The sequence below is a fragment of the Macaca nemestrina genome, chromosome 1 (assembly GCF_043159975.1).
Source record: "Macaca nemestrina isolate mMacNem1 chromosome 1, mMacNem.hap1, whole genome shotgun sequence".
Taxonomy (NCBI): Eukaryota; Metazoa; Chordata; class Mammalia; order Primates; family Cercopithecidae; genus Macaca; species Macaca nemestrina.
Window position 1 is genome coordinate 147,620,774 of NC_092125.1, and position 17,719 is coordinate 147,638,492.

At 35.8% G+C, this 17,719-nt stretch overlaps 1 protein-coding gene and 1 long non-coding RNA gene across 22 annotated transcripts in view; one reads left to right on the plus strand and one right to left on the minus strand.

The window, feature by feature from the left end:
* The window catches only part of LOC105482774 (collagen type XXIV alpha 1 chain), a 421,145-nt gene that overhangs the window by 166,070 nt on the left and 237,356 nt on the right, over window positions 1-17,719 (plus strand). For all 21 annotated transcript variants that reach the window (XR_011617622.1, XR_011617589.1, XM_071087115.1 and 18 more), the window contains one exon: window positions 2,679-2,732. Coding sequence is in view for 19 of the 21 variants with exons in the window: in XM_071087115.1 (XP_070943216.1) it covers window positions 2,679-2,732 (54 nt within the window). In the remaining 2 variants the exon portion in view is untranslated. The remainder of the gene's footprint in view (window positions 1-2,678; window positions 2,733-17,719) is intronic.
* LOC112426882 (uncharacterized) overlaps window positions 1-17,719 on the minus strand; it is a 43,235-nt gene that overhangs the window by 17,698 nt on the left and 7,818 nt on the right. The gene's annotated exons all lie outside the window — the stretch shown is intronic.

The following is a 17,719-nucleotide window of genomic DNA, read 5'->3' on the forward strand; positions in this document are numbered from 1 at the left end:
GTCTTCCATGAAACTGGTGCCAAAAAGGTTGGGGACCGCTGTGATAGCGTGTTCCAGGCTTATCTGGAGGATGGACAGGGTTTATTAGTTTATCCATGCAGATGCTATGAATAAATGCTCTAAATTGACTGAAAACCAGTACTGAGGGGCTAAAACTAGCCATGAAACATGTACTTTCTTTAAAAAAAAAAAAGAAGAAAAGAAAAACAAATCAGTCATTCAACAGCAGCAACAACAACAAAGCATTTTTTAAGCACTTATTATTGGTTGCAGAGAATATGGAAGTGAATAACATAAAACTGCACTCAAAGAGTTTACAATCTGATTAGGAAAACAAAACAAGCTAAAACACTACATTAAGGGACCTTGTAAGGCCCCAGGATGGTGTGAGAGTTCATAGAAGCAACCTAATTCAAGGTATGGAAGTCAAATAAAAGTTTGTAATGAAAATATTATTCAGTCTTCTAGTTCAAACATAAGTGTTCTAGGTGAGGAAACTTAAGGGAACATTATTCAAGGTGGGGGAAACAGTATATACAAAAGCCCAGAAGTGAAAGAGAGTGTATATTATGAGAATATGAAAATTGTTCAGTGACTGAAGTGCTGGGTGGAAGAGGGTAAAGAAGAGAGAAAAATAGAGACCACCGAATCACGAGCAACCCCGTGAACTGTGTATTAAAGAATTTGGATTCTATTCTGAGGCCAATAACAAAGAGGCATGCTCAGATTCCACAGAATGATCAGTCTGACTACAGAGTGAAGATGCATTTTACAGGGGATAGGAACATGAATAAGTAACAGGAAAACAGAGAAAGTGACTTGCCCTAGGGTTGTGGAGGGAAGTTTGTAGAAAAGTGGTTCAGACCGACAGCGAATTAGGAGATGTAATGCATGGGGCTTAGTAAATGATTGGAAGGTGGTGGTGGTGATGGTGGTGGTGGAGAGGGAAAAATAAGTATTCAGACTATATCAAAAATATGAAAATATTCAAAGCATATGATTTTTGGCTTAGAAACTGGTGGATTACCTCAAGGTGACATTCACTCAAATAGTGAACAGAGGATGAGGGAGGAACATAATGGAGAAGGTAATAAGTTCAATTTTAGACTAGCTAGTGTTACAGCAGGAACTAGAAGTGTCTTGATTCAAGTCCACAAGAAATCCCCCCCCCCAAAAAAAAAAACACACTAACAAAGGGTGTGTTCTAGAGAAAGGGTGTAAAATTATCAGGAAAAGAATCTAGGTTTTAAAAAATTGCCTTATATACAAATAATAGCATAGGTGAGCCTGACTTTCTTTGATTAGTAAAGCAATCAACAAGTTTCTATTAAACATATCTGTATTAAACTATTCCAGAACATTCAGAAATCTGATCTTGTGATTATCTTTCTGTTGCCACTGCTTTTTCTTTTGTCAGAAATGTCCCCAAATTATATTTTTCCTCACAGAACCCAAGCTTTAAATCTGAGTTGAGGCATTCATGTCCTAATCCAGACTGGATACATTGGTATCCAGTCTTCTTATTATATCTTATGTCTTCTTATTAGTTTTTCTTTCCAGAATGAATATCCCAGAAACAACCTTGCTGTTCCATCTTACTTCATATTTTTTATTCCCGTTACAACTTATCCCTTCACTGAACTACCTTTTCTTGTGGATGTTCACATTTTAATTTCAGCTTTATTTACTTTTAAAGATGCTGATTCTTATACTTTTACTTTTTTCCTTCACTAATGTCAGTGGAAAGTAACCTATGACAAAATCAATAAAATGAAAACACAATTACTAGCTTATTACAATTATTGAATCATAATTTGACGAATCACACTCTATTTCAGCAATAATTTTAATCTGATACTTTTAAAGCAACATTGTAGGCCTTTTTCCAGCACAGATTGTATTTAACACTGTAATCCATTTCTTTTTGTTTTGTTTTTCATTTCTTGAGCCAAGTATTTTAGACTGCTAATATAATTTCCAAAAAAGTAAAATCATTATTCTCATGCAAATTTAAAGTAAACACAGGTCAAAAATTTTATTCAACTTATTAATTAATGATGGAACCTGTAAGATAATGGTTCGTAGAGCCTTTGAGGACTTCAGTATTTATAGACAATTAAATATGGGGATGTTAGAATAAGATAGTTTAGTTAGATACAAAACTGATTAATCCTGTATATTAAGCCATAATTTTGGGTGCGGGGTTTTTTTTTGTTTTTTTTTTTTTTTTATCAGACAGAAGTTGTTTGCATCTCTACCTAACAAAAATCTATACATTAATGTGTAGTTAGTAAACAATGAGTCCAACAAAGTACGTTCACCTAATCTTTGGTAGCCCTATATCCCATATGATGTTGAAAGAATATGTCATATACCTTTTTGCCTTATTTCCACATTGTGGATAATTTTGGACTAAGACTTCTACTCTCTTTAACTGAACTAGAGGGCCTCAGGATTGTTTGTGAATAACTGATGAAGTAAATTCTATTTTAGTATACTTTGTAAGTTTTATATTCCAGTGTTAAACAACTGCCTAACTTAATCTTCAATATTGAATTTTTGAGGAGTATAAATTGCTTTAACTGGGTATGGGGGAATAGCAAAGAGAATTTTATATGATAAATGGATTTAAAGTAATTTTCTGCGGAATAAACTCTCTACATTTTTATATTCTCTAGGGTTTTCCAGGAGATATTGGGATTCCTGGACAAAACGGCCCTGAAGGACCAAAGGTAAAATTAAGAAGAAGAAGAAGAGAGAGACTAAATAATTATGGTTATCTAGAGATCCTGATTCTCAATAAATGGGAAAATATTTTAGAAATATCAGAACATTTCTGGATATTTTTAAGCTATCTCAGGTACATTTAATAAACTTTAGGTTTCAGATAGTTGCAAATGATTTTTCTAATTTGGTATGAACTGAGATTAAGGGTGACAATATTTGCAAAATCACCCAGAAGGGTTTTTTTGGAAGAGATTGGGGAAAAAACTCTAAAAAGCCATAGCGTATAAATGGCTGAATATAAATAAATGGATGAGAATTTCCTGACTGCTAAAACCCTTTAGGGACATAAGATATCCACTCATTAAAATAAAAGAAAGCCTATGGTGTCCATGAACCTTTACATAGCACAAAATACCTGAAGAAACCTAAGCATTTTCAACTTACAAGTGAAACCACAATTATTAGCTTGTTACCATTATTAAAACTCATCTTGAAGACTCACATACTAATTTATTATTTCAACAATGCTTTTAATCTAACCATTTTAAAGCAACATTCTAGACCTTTTCCCAGCACAGATTTTGTTTAACACTATGGTATATACACAAATTTACTGTTTTGTGTGTATACTAGGAAATATCCTTAGCAAAATTTTAAATACCACAATTTGCCATGCAAGCTGATGTGGAATGGGCATTGTAAGCAAATAAAGCATTATGAATTCACATGTAAGGATGAAATAGCCTGAAGTTGGGAGAACTGGCAAGTTGTGAAATGTAGCTGCTATGGAGGTATCAATGGGAGCAGAGAGAGACAAAATGACAGGAGATGAAGCTGGAAAGGATCTTGATAATAGCCATATTTGTTAGTGTTCTTAATGTTGAGCAGCACAGTACTCTAGTAAATGCTTTATAGACATTATCTCATTTATAGTTATTATGTCATTTAATTTTGGCAACAGCATTATGAGGTAGTTATTCCTATTTTACAGATGATTAAGCTATTCACTCAGTCACATAACTTTAAGCTACATAGCCAGAATTCTAACCCAGATATGATTCCAAAGTCTGAGCTTTTATACCCTTAGCTTTGATATTAACTTAAATAGAGCATTCAGTACCATGCTGAAGAGTTTCTACTTTATCAGACGGGCATCATGAAGTAATCAAATATATTTGAGTAGTGAAGTATCTTCGATGGTTATATTTTTAAAAGATACCTCTTATGCCAGTTTGGAGGATGGTTTCAAGAGGGGAAAAACTGAAGACAGGGAAAGTAGGCAATAAATAATAAAGATTTGAAACAGGACATTCATTCAGCAGATATTGGCTGCCTCTCATGGCAGCCATTGTGCTAGACCATAAGGCTACAAAGATTCCTATTTTCAAGAAAAAAAAAAGAGTCCTGTTCCCTGTTTTCAAGAAACTTAAATCTAGAGAAAGATATTCAGGAAAACCTTAATAATAATCATAATGAATAATATATAATCAGCAATACTGTGAAAGCACAGGGTCAGGGAAGTCAAATTATGTTTTGCAGGGAAGATAGCACTTGAGCCTACATGAGTGAGTAGGAATTTGTGAAGCAGACAAGTGGGATGGATGGCATTCAGGAAAAAGAAACTTGTGAAAAGATGGAGGTGCTATATTTGGAAAATATTTATAATAGAAGTTATTTGTTGTTGATCTGAATTTCAAATTTAACTGAGCATCCTGTAGTTTATCAGGCAACCCCACCTGCCACCTACAAACTTATACCTATATGCAGGGATCTTTTCCCCTTCCTTTCTGTCTCCATAGAAGTATTCACTCACCTCTTCAAGTTCCACATATGTTTTGCATCACATCCTCTCCTGACTCTTCAATGACCTCATGCCATCTATTATCACCTTTATCCCAATTTCTCCTTTGATAGAAATTTCCCCTTTGCCCTTAAAATCATTCTCACTGCCAATCTTGTAGTTAGGCACCCTTTATTTTTCGCCAGGATAGTGTAGTAGTCCTCCAGTAGTTGTTCTTCCTGCCTCTAATCTGGCATTTCTTCCTATCTACCTTCAAGCTGCAGATGGAATAATCTTTTAAAGTATAGATCTCATCATGTCACTCTTTTGCATAAATCCTTCGTGACCTCCACAACTCCCATGTTAAGGCTCGTACTTTTTTTACTCTTTATACAACGTTCTTTATGATAAAACCCTCTCTCTATAATTGTATAGTTATACAGTCATATCCACCATCACTCTTCCAAAAGCATCACTTTAGCCAAACTATTTAGAGTGCCAAACCATGCCCTGCTTACGCAAATCTCACAGCTTCTTACATGCCATTCTTTTTGTCTGGATATATTTTCCTGTGCCCTTCTTCATCTAGCTAATACCTACACATCACATGTAAATGTAACATGTCCAGGAAGCTTTTTCTGTTCCTCCCAAATCTAATTGAGATATGCTTTTCCTATATTGCTGAAAAAAAATCTATCAAGCACTTATCTTTATGTATTATAACTTCTGATGTGCTTATCTGTCTATTAGACTGTAACCTTTTTGAGAGATAAGATTAATTGATTTTATATACATCATAAAAACTAGAATAATATGGATAGCACATATAAATAACTCAGTGAATAGTGGTTGAATGGATGATTAGTTGAATGACTTTAGTTAAAAGCTGTTTTGGAAATAAAAACAAAACAACTAGGTAACTGATTAACATAAAGTGATGGAAGAAAGAGAAGTCAAAGATAAAGCAGTCTTTGACTTGGGTTGCTGATGTCATTGAACTTAAATAGGCGACCCAGGAAGAGGAACAGTTTTGGAGGATGGGGATGATAAGAAATTTGATTCTGGTTATATTTAGTTTGAGGTACCCATTTGACATCTGGAGGTAGAAATAATTAATAGTTCATAGTAAACCAGGCTGAAAAGCAGAAATAGAAGCATGAAGGAAGTTGAGAGAGACAAATAGTGTAGAGAATGGAGTTGAGGATTTTTCCTGCCAACTTTAGCCCTTCACCTGGTACATAAATAGGAACTTGAACTTTATACATCATATAAATACATTTATTTATCCTGTCATTCAATAACTTATTTATTCAAGCATTATTGAGTTTCTTCTGTGTTAGATCAAGTAATAAATGTGGGATTATAAAGATTTCTAAACTCTCTTCCTTCCTCCAGATGAGGTTATAATTTAGTGGGAGAGATAAAAAATAATTAGAAGAAAAAATATAAGAAGTTCCATATAAAAGAGTTAGTGAAGTGCTCTGAGAGCCTAGATAATTGAACAATAGTGTCTCTCCTGGGAAATTGGAAAATACGTACTTCAGGTGGAAGTAATAATAGAACTTAACGTTTTTTTTTTAATTTATTTATTATTATTATACTTTAAGTTGTAGGGTACATGTGCATAACGTGCAGGTTTGTTACATATGTATACTTGTGCCATGTTGGTGTGCTGCACCCATCAACTCGTCATTTACATCAGGTATAACTCCCAATGCAATCCCTCCCCCCTCCCCCCTCCCCATGATAGGCCCCGGTGTGTGATGTTCCCTTTCCCGAGTCCAAGTGATCTCATTGTTCAGTTCCCACCTATGAGTGAGAACATGCGGTGTTTGGTTTTCTGTTCTTGTGATAGTTTGCTAAGAATGATGGTTTCCAGCTGCATCCATGTCCCACCAAAGGACACAAACTCATCCTTTTTGATGGCTGCATAGTATTCCATGGTGTATGTATGCCACATTTTCTTAATCCAATCTGTCACTGATGGACATTTGGGTTGATTCCAAGTCTTTGCTATTGTGAATAGTGCTGCAATAAACATACGTGTGCATGTGTCTTTATAGCAGCATAATTTATAATCCTTTGGGTATATACCCAGTAATGGGATGGCTGGGTCATATGGTACATCTAGTTCTAGATCCTTGAGGAATCGCCATACTGTTTTCCATAATGGTTGAACTAGTTTACAATCCCACCAACAGTGTAAAAGTGTTCCTATTTCTCCACATCCTCTTTAAGTGTGCATATCATACTAGGTGAAGAACCAGAGAACTTTCAAAATTCTCTTCAGTTTGGGAATTTTGTTTCTCTTGAAGTTTAAGTGTCAGAGAACTGAAGAAAGCCAAATGACCTATTTAATTTTCTTTTGTAATGGTGATCTTTAGAACTTTCTTCTCACTACTTCTTTTAGTCTTAAAATTAGAATGTCAAAACTGGGGCAAAAGACTTGAAGGCTAGACATTTTAATGAACAACAATGGTAGTAATTACTACCCACTGGAAATTCAACCAATATCTAGGTTTATTCAATAAACATGAGTTCATAGAGTCATTAGTACCAACATCATGAGACTAATTGATGTTATACACATCACTGAATTTTAAAAGAATATCCTGGGATGATTTTATCAAAAGAACAGGAAAATTATAATATAATTTTCTGTTCTGTAGATTGAGGAGGATCTGGTTTTGTCTATCTTCTTGGTCCTTCTCATTTTCCTTGAAATTGTTTCTAGAAACAGAGGGAAAAAACAACCAAACATACTGACCCTGTTAACATGATGTGTTTCTTTAGCTGGGTGTACTGTATTGTAAAAGCAAGCATCTTGAAACTTCTTTCATTTTTATATACATGTCTTGTTTGGAAAATGGGAATGATAAAAATTGCTAAAGCTCTGTTGAGGCTTTACAATGTGGTCATCAAGAAAATCATGTGCACTGTATTTGAAATACATAGTTACCCTATTTGCAAACAATTTGGGCTCTTTCCAGAGCAATTTGGCACAGCAATAAAGAAGGCTTTTATTTTCTGTTCATTTTCTGCCAGTTCACTAAAAACCTCAAAGTAGGAATGGAAACTTGTGTTAATTATAGTTCTACTGATTGTGGATTTATATGTGTCTGTATATTTGTATTAAGCTACAGAACATACATCAGTAAGCCTTTTTGAGAGCTACACAATTTGGGAATCTGCTTTCAAGAATCCCATATCATTAGCAAAACCAGATCCTTTGCTGCTTACTGCAGAAGGTAAGAGTAGCAAATAAATATTATCTATTCTCCAGTAAGCAGAGGAATAATTTGTTGCTATAAAGGTTTGTGTTTTTACTTTGGCTATGGAATTAGGGATACTAAAAGAGGCTGTTATTGTCTCTTGCATAGCAGACCTGATAAGTTTTTATAGAAAGCTTACTATTTGGATTATGTTGCATAATATGTGGAAATAGTTCTTGCACTGAATTATTACAATATGTCATGTATTTATCTGTAGAGAGGTAAGCTAACTTGGTAAGAGGGAGGTGTGTAACTCTACACAGTTTTCTAAGATTACTTTGACCCAGGCCTGAAGGTTTACATTCTATATAGGCTATACCAAGATTTTATACACAGATTTCTTATATAAGACATTTATTCTCCAGGTAGAATTTAGTCAGCTAAGAAATATTTATTGAGATTGTACAATGGGCAGGGTACTGTGTTTAAGCAGTGACTCAGAAACAAAATTAAAACATGGTCTTCTTTTTGTTAGGAACTTGTAATTCTCTGGAAACATGAGTCCTTCAAAAGTGAAAAGGTAAAAAGCACAATAACTAGGCAACATATGATAAATGAGTAGGAAGAAGTTCAGAGGAGAGGATAATCTGTATGGTCATTTTTCTGAGAAAATAGAGAAGTTGGGATTTTAGTCAGATTGGTTGGATTAGGCCAAGTAGAGCCGAGGAATGAGAGATTCTGTGCAAGAGGTGCAAAATGAACACTGGAATGGAGAGCAGAAGTAAACCTACCTGACTTTAAAAAAAAAAAAGGGGGGGGGGGTAGGAAGCAGATTGTGACAGATCTTAAATAGAAAATTAAAGGGTTTAAATAACAACAAGCATATAACATGAATTACACCCCCTTAGTAAATTTGTTTTACTAATTTGTTTATGGTATTATAACACTTAAAATGTGTGCGCACTGTTGTACAACAGATCTGTAGACATTTTTCATTTTACAGACTGAAATTCTACACTTATTGAACAGCAGCTTCCCATTGTCCTTCTCCCCACAGCCACTGGCAATTAGCATCCTACTTTTTGCTTCTATGAGTTTAGCTACTTTACATAGTGCATATAGGTAGAATTATGCATTTGTTCTTTTATGACTGGCTTATTTGACTTATTTCACGTAATGTCATTAAGGCTCATCCATCTTGTAACATATGACAGGATTTCCTTCCTTTTATGACTGAATAATATTCCATTGTTTGTATATACCACGTTTTCTTTACTCATTCATCTGTCAATGAACATTTGGGTTGTTGACACCTCTTGGCTATTGTGAATAAAGCTGCAATGAACACAGCAGTGCAAATATCCTGTTTATATCGACAAGATATAAATATGCAGTTTTTATCCTGTTTACATTGATGTAAACAGGATATTTGCACTCCTGTGAGATCCTGTTTTCAATTTTTTTGATGAATACTCCAAAGTCCTTTCTCCAATTTTTAGCCCAGTACTTTGGTTTTTGCTATTGAGTTATAGGAGTGTTTTACAGATTTTGAATATTAACCCCATATCAGATACATGATTTGAAAATATTGCTTTCCATTACATAGGTTGATGTTTCACTCTATTTTTTTCTCTAACTGTGCAGAAGCTTTTTAGTTTAATTAAGTCCCATCTATTTATTTTTCTTTTTGTTGCATTTGCTTTTGGGTTTTTGGTCATGACTTCCTTGCGTAAGCCAATGTCTAGAAGATTTTTTTCCAGTGTTATCTTCTAGAATATTATGGTTTCAGGTCTTAGATTTAAGTCTTTGATCCATCTTGAGGTGATTTTTTGTGTAAGGTGAGAAATGAGGATCCAGCTTTATTCTTTCACATGTGGCTTGCGGTTATCCCAGCATCATTTGTTGAATAGGGTGTCCTTTTTTTCCCCACTTTATGTTTTTGTTTGCTTTGTTAAAGATTAGTTAGCTGAAAATATTTGGCTTCATTTCTGGGTTCTTTTTTCTAGCCCATTGGTCTACATGCCTAATTTTATACCAGTACCATGCTGGTTTGGTAACTACAACCTTGTAGTATAGTTTGAACTCAGGTAATGTGATGCTCCAGATTTGTTCTTTTTGCTTAGTCTTGCTTTGTCTATTCTGGGTCTTTTTTGATTCCAAATGAATTTAGTATTGTGTTTTCTAATTCTATGGCGAATGATGATGGTATTTTGATGGGAATTGCATTGAATTTGTAGATCGCTTTTGGCCGTATGATCATTTTCACAGTATTTATTCTGCCCATTCATGAGCATGGGATATGTTTCCATTTGTTTGTGTCATCTATGATTTATTTCAGCAGTGTTTTGTAGTTTTTCTTGTAGAGGTCTTTTACCTTCTTGGTTAGGTATGTTTCTTTCTTTTTTCTTTTTTTTTTTTTTTTTTTTTTTTGTGAGACGGAGTTTCACTCTGTCACACAGGCTGGAGTGCAGTGGTGCAATCTTGGCTCACTGCAAGCTCTGCCTCCTGGGTTCAGGCCATTCTCCTGCCTCAGCCTTCTGAGTAGCTGGGACTACAGGCACCGGCCACCATGCCTGGCTAATTTTTTTTGTATTTTTAGTAGAGATGGGGTTTCACCGTGTTAGCCAGTATGATCTCCATCTCCTGGCCTCATGATCCACCCACCTTGGCCTTCCAAAGTGCTGGGATTACAGGAATGAGCCACCGCGCCTGGCCTTGGTTAGGTATATTTCTAAGTTGGGTTTTTTTCGCTTTTGTTTTTTTTTTTTTTTTTTTTTTGTAGCTATTGTAAAAGGGGTTGAGTTCTGGATTTTTATTCTCAGATTGGTCGTTGTTGGTGTATAGCAGTGCTACTGATTTGTCTACATTGATTTTGTATCCTGAAACTTTACTGAATCTATTTATCAGAGCTAGGAGCTTTTGAGTGAGACTTTAGGGTTTTATAGGTATATGATTATATCATCAGCAAACAGCAATGGTTTGACTTCCTCTTTACTGATTTAAATGCCCTTTATTTCTTTCTCTTGTCTGATTGCTCTGTCTAGGACTACCAGTACAATGTTGAATAGCAGTGGTGAAAGTCGGCATCCTTGTCTTGTTCCAGTTCTCAGTGGGAATGCTTTTAACTTTTCCCCATTCAGCATAATGCTCACTGTGGGTTTGTCATAGATGGCTTTTATTACCTTGAGATATGTTTCTTCTATGCCAATTTTGCTGAGGGTTTTAATCATAAAAGGATGCTGAATTTTGTCAAATGCTTTTCCTACAACTATTGAAATGATCATATAATTTTTGTTTTTAATTCTGTTTATGTGATGTATCACATTTATTGACTTGCATATGTTAAACCATCCCTGCATTTCTGGTATGAAACCCACTTGATCATTGTGTATTATATTTTTGATAAGCTGTTAGATTTGGTTAGCTAGTATTTTGTTGAGGATTTTTGCATCTATGTTCATCAGAGATATTGTTCTGTAGTTTTTCTTTTTTATTATGTCCTTTCCTGGTTTTGGTATTAAGGTGATACTGGCTTCATAGAATGATTTAGGGAGGATCCCCTCTTTCTCTGTCTTTTGGAATAGTGTCAATAGGATTGGTACCAATTCTTCTTTGAATGTCTGATAGAATTCAGCTGTGAATCTCTCTGGTCCTGTACTTTTTTTTGTTGGCAGTTTTTAAATTACCATTTCTATCTTTCTGTTTGTTATTGGTCTGTTCAGAGTTTCTGTTTCTTCCTGGTTTAATCTAGGAGGGTTGTATACTTCCAGAAATTTATACATCTCCTCTACATACTCTAGTTTGTGTGCATAAAGGTGTTCATAGTAGGTTGAATGATCTTTTGTGTTTCTGTAGTATCAGTTGTAATATCTCCCGTTTCATTTCTATTGACTTTATTTGGATTTACTTTTCTTTGTTAATCCCAGTAATTACCTATCAATTTGACTTATCCTTCAAATAACCAGCTTTTTGTTTCATTTATCATTGTATTTTTTGTTTCAATTTAATTTAGTTCTGCTCTGATCTTTATTATTTCTTTTATTCTGCTGGGTTTGGGTTTGATTTTTTCTTGTTTCTCTACTTCCTTGAGGTGTGACCTTAAATTGTCTATTTGTGCTTTTCCAGACTTTTTGATGTAGGCATTTATTGCTCTGAACTTTCCTCTTGCTACTGCTTTTGCTGTATCCCAGCGGTTTTCATAGGTTGTGTCACTATTATTGTTCAGTTCAAATAAATTTTTAATTTCCATCGTGATTTCATTGTTGACCCAGAGATCATTCAGGAGCAGATGATTTAATTTTCATGTATTTGTATGGTTTTGAGGGTTCCTTTTGGAGTTAATTTCCAGTTTTATTCTACTGTGGTCTAAGAGTATATGTGACATAATTTCTATTTTCTTAAATTTATTGAGACTTGTTTTGTAGCCTCTCATATGATCTATCTTGGAGAATGTTCTATATGCTGATGAAAAGAATGTCTATCTGCAGTTGTTGGGTAGAATGTTTTGTAAACATCTTTTAAGTTCATTTGTTCTAGGGCATACATGAAGTCTACAATTTCTTTGTTGACTTTCTGTCTTGATGACCCGCCTAGTGCTGTCAGTAAAGTATTGACGTCCTCCACTATTATTGTGTTGCCATCTACCTCATTTCTTAGGTCTAGTAATAATTGTTTTATAAATTTGGAAGCTCCAGTGTTAGGTACATATATATTTAGGATTATGACATTTTCCTGTTGGACTGATCCTTTTATTGTTATATAATGTCCCTCTTTGTCTTTTTTTAACTGTTATTGATTTAAAGTCTGTTTTGTCTGATATAAGAATAGCTATTCCTGCTCACTTTTGGTTTCCATTTGCATGACATACCTTTTTCCACCCTTTTACCTTAAGTTTATCTGAGTCCTTTTGTGTTAGATGAGCCTCTTGAAGACAGCAGATACTTAATTGATGGATTTTTTTTTAATTCTGCCATAAGTGGAGCATTTAGGCTGTTTACATTCAATGTTAATATTGAGATGTGAGGTACCATTTTATTCCTCATGTTAGCTGTTGCCTGAATACCCTGTGGCTTTGTGTGTGTGTGTTGTTGTTGTTTTGTAGGTCTTGTGAGATTTATGCTTTAAGAAGGTTCTATTTTGGTGTATTTTAAGGCTTGTTTCAAGATTTAGAACTCATTTTAGCAGTTCTTGTAGTACTGACTTGGTAGTGGCGAATGCTCTTCACATGTTTGTCTGAAAACGACTTTACCTCTTTCGTTTATGAAGCTTAATTTTTCTGGATTCAGAATTCTTGATTGGTAATTATTTTGTTTGAGGAGGCTAAAGATAGGACCCCAGTCCCTTCTGGCTTGTAGGGTTTCTGCTGAGAAATCTGCTATAAATCTGATATGTTTTCCTTTATAGGCTACCTGATGCTTTTGCCTCACAACTCTTATGATTCTTTCCTTCATCTTGACTTTAGAGAACCTGATGACTATGCGCCTAGGTGGTGATCTTTTTGTGATGAATTTCCCAGGTGTTCTTTGATCTTATTATATTTGGATGTCTCTATCTCTAGCAAGGCCATGGAGGTTTTCCTGGATTATTCCCTAACATAAGTTTTCCGAAGTTTTAGATTTCTCTTCTGCCTCAGGAACACCAATTATTCTTAGGTTTGGCATTTAACATCATCCCAAAATTTGTGAAGGCTTTGTTCTTTTTTGTTGTTCTTGTTTTTTTCTTTGTCTTTGTCTGATTGAGTTAATTAGGAAGCCTTGTGTTTGAGCTCTGAAGTTCTTTCTTCTACCTGTCCTAATCTATTGTTGATACTTTCCAGTGCATTTTGTATTTCTCTGAGTTTGTCTTTCATTTCCAGAAGTTGTGATTATATTTTTATGATATCTGTTTCGCTGGAGAATTTTTCATCTATAGCCTGTATTGTTTGTTTTTTTAAACTTCTTCAAGTTGGTTTTCACCTTTCTCTGGTATCTCCTTGAGTAGCTTAATAATCAATCCTCTGAATTCTTTATCTGGCAATCAGAGATTTCTTCTTGGTTTGGATACATTGCTGGGGAGCTAGTGTGGTCTTTGGGGGTATAATAGAACCTTATTTTGTCATATTACCAGAATTACTTTTCTGGTTCCTTCTCATTTGGATAGACTGTTTCAGTGGAAAGATCTGGAACTCAAGGACTGCTGTTCAGATTAATTTGTCCCACAGGGTGATCCCTTGATGTGGTGCTCTCCCACTTCTTCTAGGAATGGGACTTCTTGAGAGCGGGACTGCAGTGATTGTTATTGCTCTTCTCGGTCTGGCCACACAACAGGGCTACCAGGCTCCAGGCTGGTGCTGGAGATTGTCTGCAAAGTGCCCTGTGATGTGATCCATCTTCAAGTCTCTCAGCTGTCGATACCAGCACCTACTCTGGTGGAGGTGGCAGGGGAGTGAAGTAGACTGTGAGAGTCCTTGGTTGTAGATATGTTTCGCGTGCTGACTTTCTCAAATGCTGGTTATGCTAGCAGTGAAGTTGTCATGTGGACAGACTCAGGACCTCTGGTTAGCCAGGATGTTGCAGTCAGTGAAATTAGCTATTGTTTTCTCCTTCATTGGAGTAGGGTTATTTTGTCATGAGTTGCCATAATATCCTGAGTTGGTTGGCCTCCAGTCAGGAGGTATTGCTTTCAAGAGAGCACCAGCTGCAGTAGTAGAAGGAGGATATAAGCTTACCCTAAGTTGGCCAGAATAAGTATTTGGGTTTCTCAGGTGATGCGCAAGGCCATAAAGCTCCTAAGGATTTATGTCTTTTGTAATTGGCTGCTAAGGTGGGTAGAGAAGTACCATCAGGTGGGAACAGGGTTAGGCCAGTCTGAGCTCAGACTTTCCTTGGGCAGAGATTGCCGCACTCCTGTGGGGGAGGGGTATGGTTCTTGGGCCAATGGCATTTTGTTCCATAATACCCTCTGTCATCAAGGAAGTAGGGGAAAACTGGTAGCATTAGGTCTTACCCAGCTCCCATGCAGTTGGTGAGGCCGGTTTTGCCCCTGACAATGTGCCCCACTAGCAGCACTGAGTTTGTCTCCAGGTAGCCTGTGCTCAGCATTCAGACCTTGCCCCAGGCTATAAGCTTCCCTGCTGAGAAAGCAAGCAAGGCTTTCAGGCCTCCCCCTCCCTGCCTTCAAACACTGTTGGGCTTGGCTCCTGCGCTACTCTCTGCAACAGTTCCCGTTCACCCCCAGATTCTGCTCAAGAGAGCTTGCTTCAGTCAAAATTATTGCAAAATTCAGTTGGAACATCACATACCGGGGCCTATCATGGGGAGGGGGCCGGGGGAGGGATTGCATTGGGAGTTATACCTGATGTAAATGACGAGTTGATGGGTGCAGCACACCAATATGGCACAAGTATACATATGTAACAAACCTGCACATTATGCACATGTACCCTAGAACTTAAAGTATGATAATAATAAATAAAATAAAACAAAAAAAAAACCAAAGTTCAGTTGGAATCTTTTTTCAGCCTGTGATCCCTCCCAGATTCTGCTGGCTGCCTTCCCTGAGGGCCCTAGTGAGATATAGTCAGGGATGGCTTCCCTTGGCTTGACCTGGAGAATGGGAGCGCCTACAATGCTCCTCCTGCTGCTGCTTCTACTTTTATATTTCACGCTAAATCAGTTTCAGCTCTAGGTAAGGTTAAATCCTTCTCCTGTAATCCGGATTTTCAGGGTCCCCAATGGGGATGTGTTTCCGGAGGCAGGTGTTTCCCCTCACACACTTTGGGAACTCATGGTTTTTTTGCCTGCCTCACAGAATTTGTAGCAGTGTGCCACTTCTGTCAAAGGATCTATGAAATCCTTAAGTTTTCCTGGGAATTTACTGTAGTGGTTCTTAGAACAAAAGTCCGTGATGTGTCTCCACACACTGTTCTGTCTGTCCAAGTGGAAGTCCCTTCCCTACTACCATTCCCAGCCTCTGTTAACCACCTTTCAATTTATTCTCTATCTCCATGAAATCAATATTTTTAGCTTCCACATATGAGTTGGAACATGCAACATTTGTCTTTCTGTGTCTGGCTTATTTCACTTAATATAATATCCTCCCATTCTATCCTTGTTGTTGCTAATATAGGATTTCATTCTTCTTATGGTGGAATAATATTCCATTGTGTATAATATACTACATTTTCTTTATCCAGTCATCTGTTGGTGGATACTTAGGTTGATTCTGTATCTTGGCTATTGTGAGTAGCACTGCAATAAACATGAGAATGCAGATTCTGTCTCTGATATACTGACTTTCTTTCTTTGGGATATATACTCAGCAGTGGGATTGCTAAATCATATGATAGTTCTATTTTTATTTTTTGAGGTGACTCCATACTTTTTGTCGTATTAGCTGTATTGATTCACATTCCCACCAATACATCACCCTTTCTTTGCATTCTCACCAGTATTTGTTATTTTCTGTCTCTTTAATAGTAATCATTCTAACGAGATGATATCTCATTCTGGTTTTGATTTGCATTTCCCTGATGACTAGCGATGTTGAACATTTTTTCATTTATTTATTGGCCATTTGTATATCTACCTTTGAGAAATGTCTACTAATTAATGTCTGCTATAAAAGGAGAAAGGAAACTGGTATTAAGTTCCTGTTATATTCTAGGTATCATTTTGTTTATTCCTACAGCAACCTTACAATGCTGATGGTAACATGATTCTACAGATTAAGAAATAGTTTACATCTCTAGTAAACTGCAAAACTGGAATTCAGATCTGTACTCTACTTCCAGTTCTGCACAGTTTAACTTTTTTAAAATTTGTATTTAACAAATGATAAATATGAAACATATGTGCACAGCTTAAACAATGATGATAAAACAAACCCTATAAAGGATATTAAACAGAAAGTTGGAAGCCCCTTGTGTGTCTCTCTCTAATTGTGTCTACCTCCTCCATCTCTGCATTTAGAGGTAAATATTCTTTTGTTTTGGCCATGCTTTTACCATCTGTATATACTCCTACAATATCTGGCGCTTTGAGTGTTTTGTAAATTCATGTAAATGGAATTCTACTATACATATTCTTCAGTGACTTTCTTCTTCCATTCCATTTTGTCTTTTCATCTTAATCCAGGTTGATACATATAATTATAGGTTCATTTTTAATTTACATTGTATAGTATAACCCACTATATAGATATACTGTAATTTTTAAATTGATACTGCTGCTGATAAACACTTATGGTCTTTCTTGTGGTTGGTTTGCACAAATGCTCCAGGTGCATCTGTACACTATGTAAATTCCCATTTAAGGATTCAGTATTCTATAGATGACCATTAGATCAAGTTTGTTAATATTAGTATTTAAGTTTTCTCTATTCTTGTGGTCTTTATCTGCTTGACTTATGGAGAAAAGTGTCTTGAAATTTCTCTCTCTAATAGTGGGTTTGCCATTTGCATATTCATCAATTTTCACTTTTTATACTTGGAATTCATGTTATTAGATGCACAAAAATTTATGCTTTTTATCTCTTCTTGATGAATATAACCTTTAATCATTATTTAGTCACACACTTAAATAATGTAGTTTACCTTCAAGTCTGCTAGATCTAATAATAATGTAATTACATCAGCTCTTTTGGGCTGGTAAATGCCTTGCATATTTTGTATTTTAGGTGTGTTTTTTGTAAATGACATATAACTAGATTTTTTTTCTTTTAACCCAACTTTCATTTTTCCTTTAAGATTATAATTTTGGTTTTGAAAGAAGAGAGAAAAAGAAGCCTAGATTTGCCTGCTTCACTGAAAGGATTATTTCTGGTTCTGGATAAGTGGTTCCATCCCGAGTAAATAGTTTCAATGAGAAAGTTAGAGGGGACCTCATTTCCTTTAACCAGTCAGTCCTCTGCAGGTTACACTCTGGATATGGAGCTGAGCCTGTTTTTTTCATGCACACCCTAATCTTAATATTGTATGTTCTTAGAGCCTTTTGAGCCCCAGAAGTTGTTTATAATTTTTTAT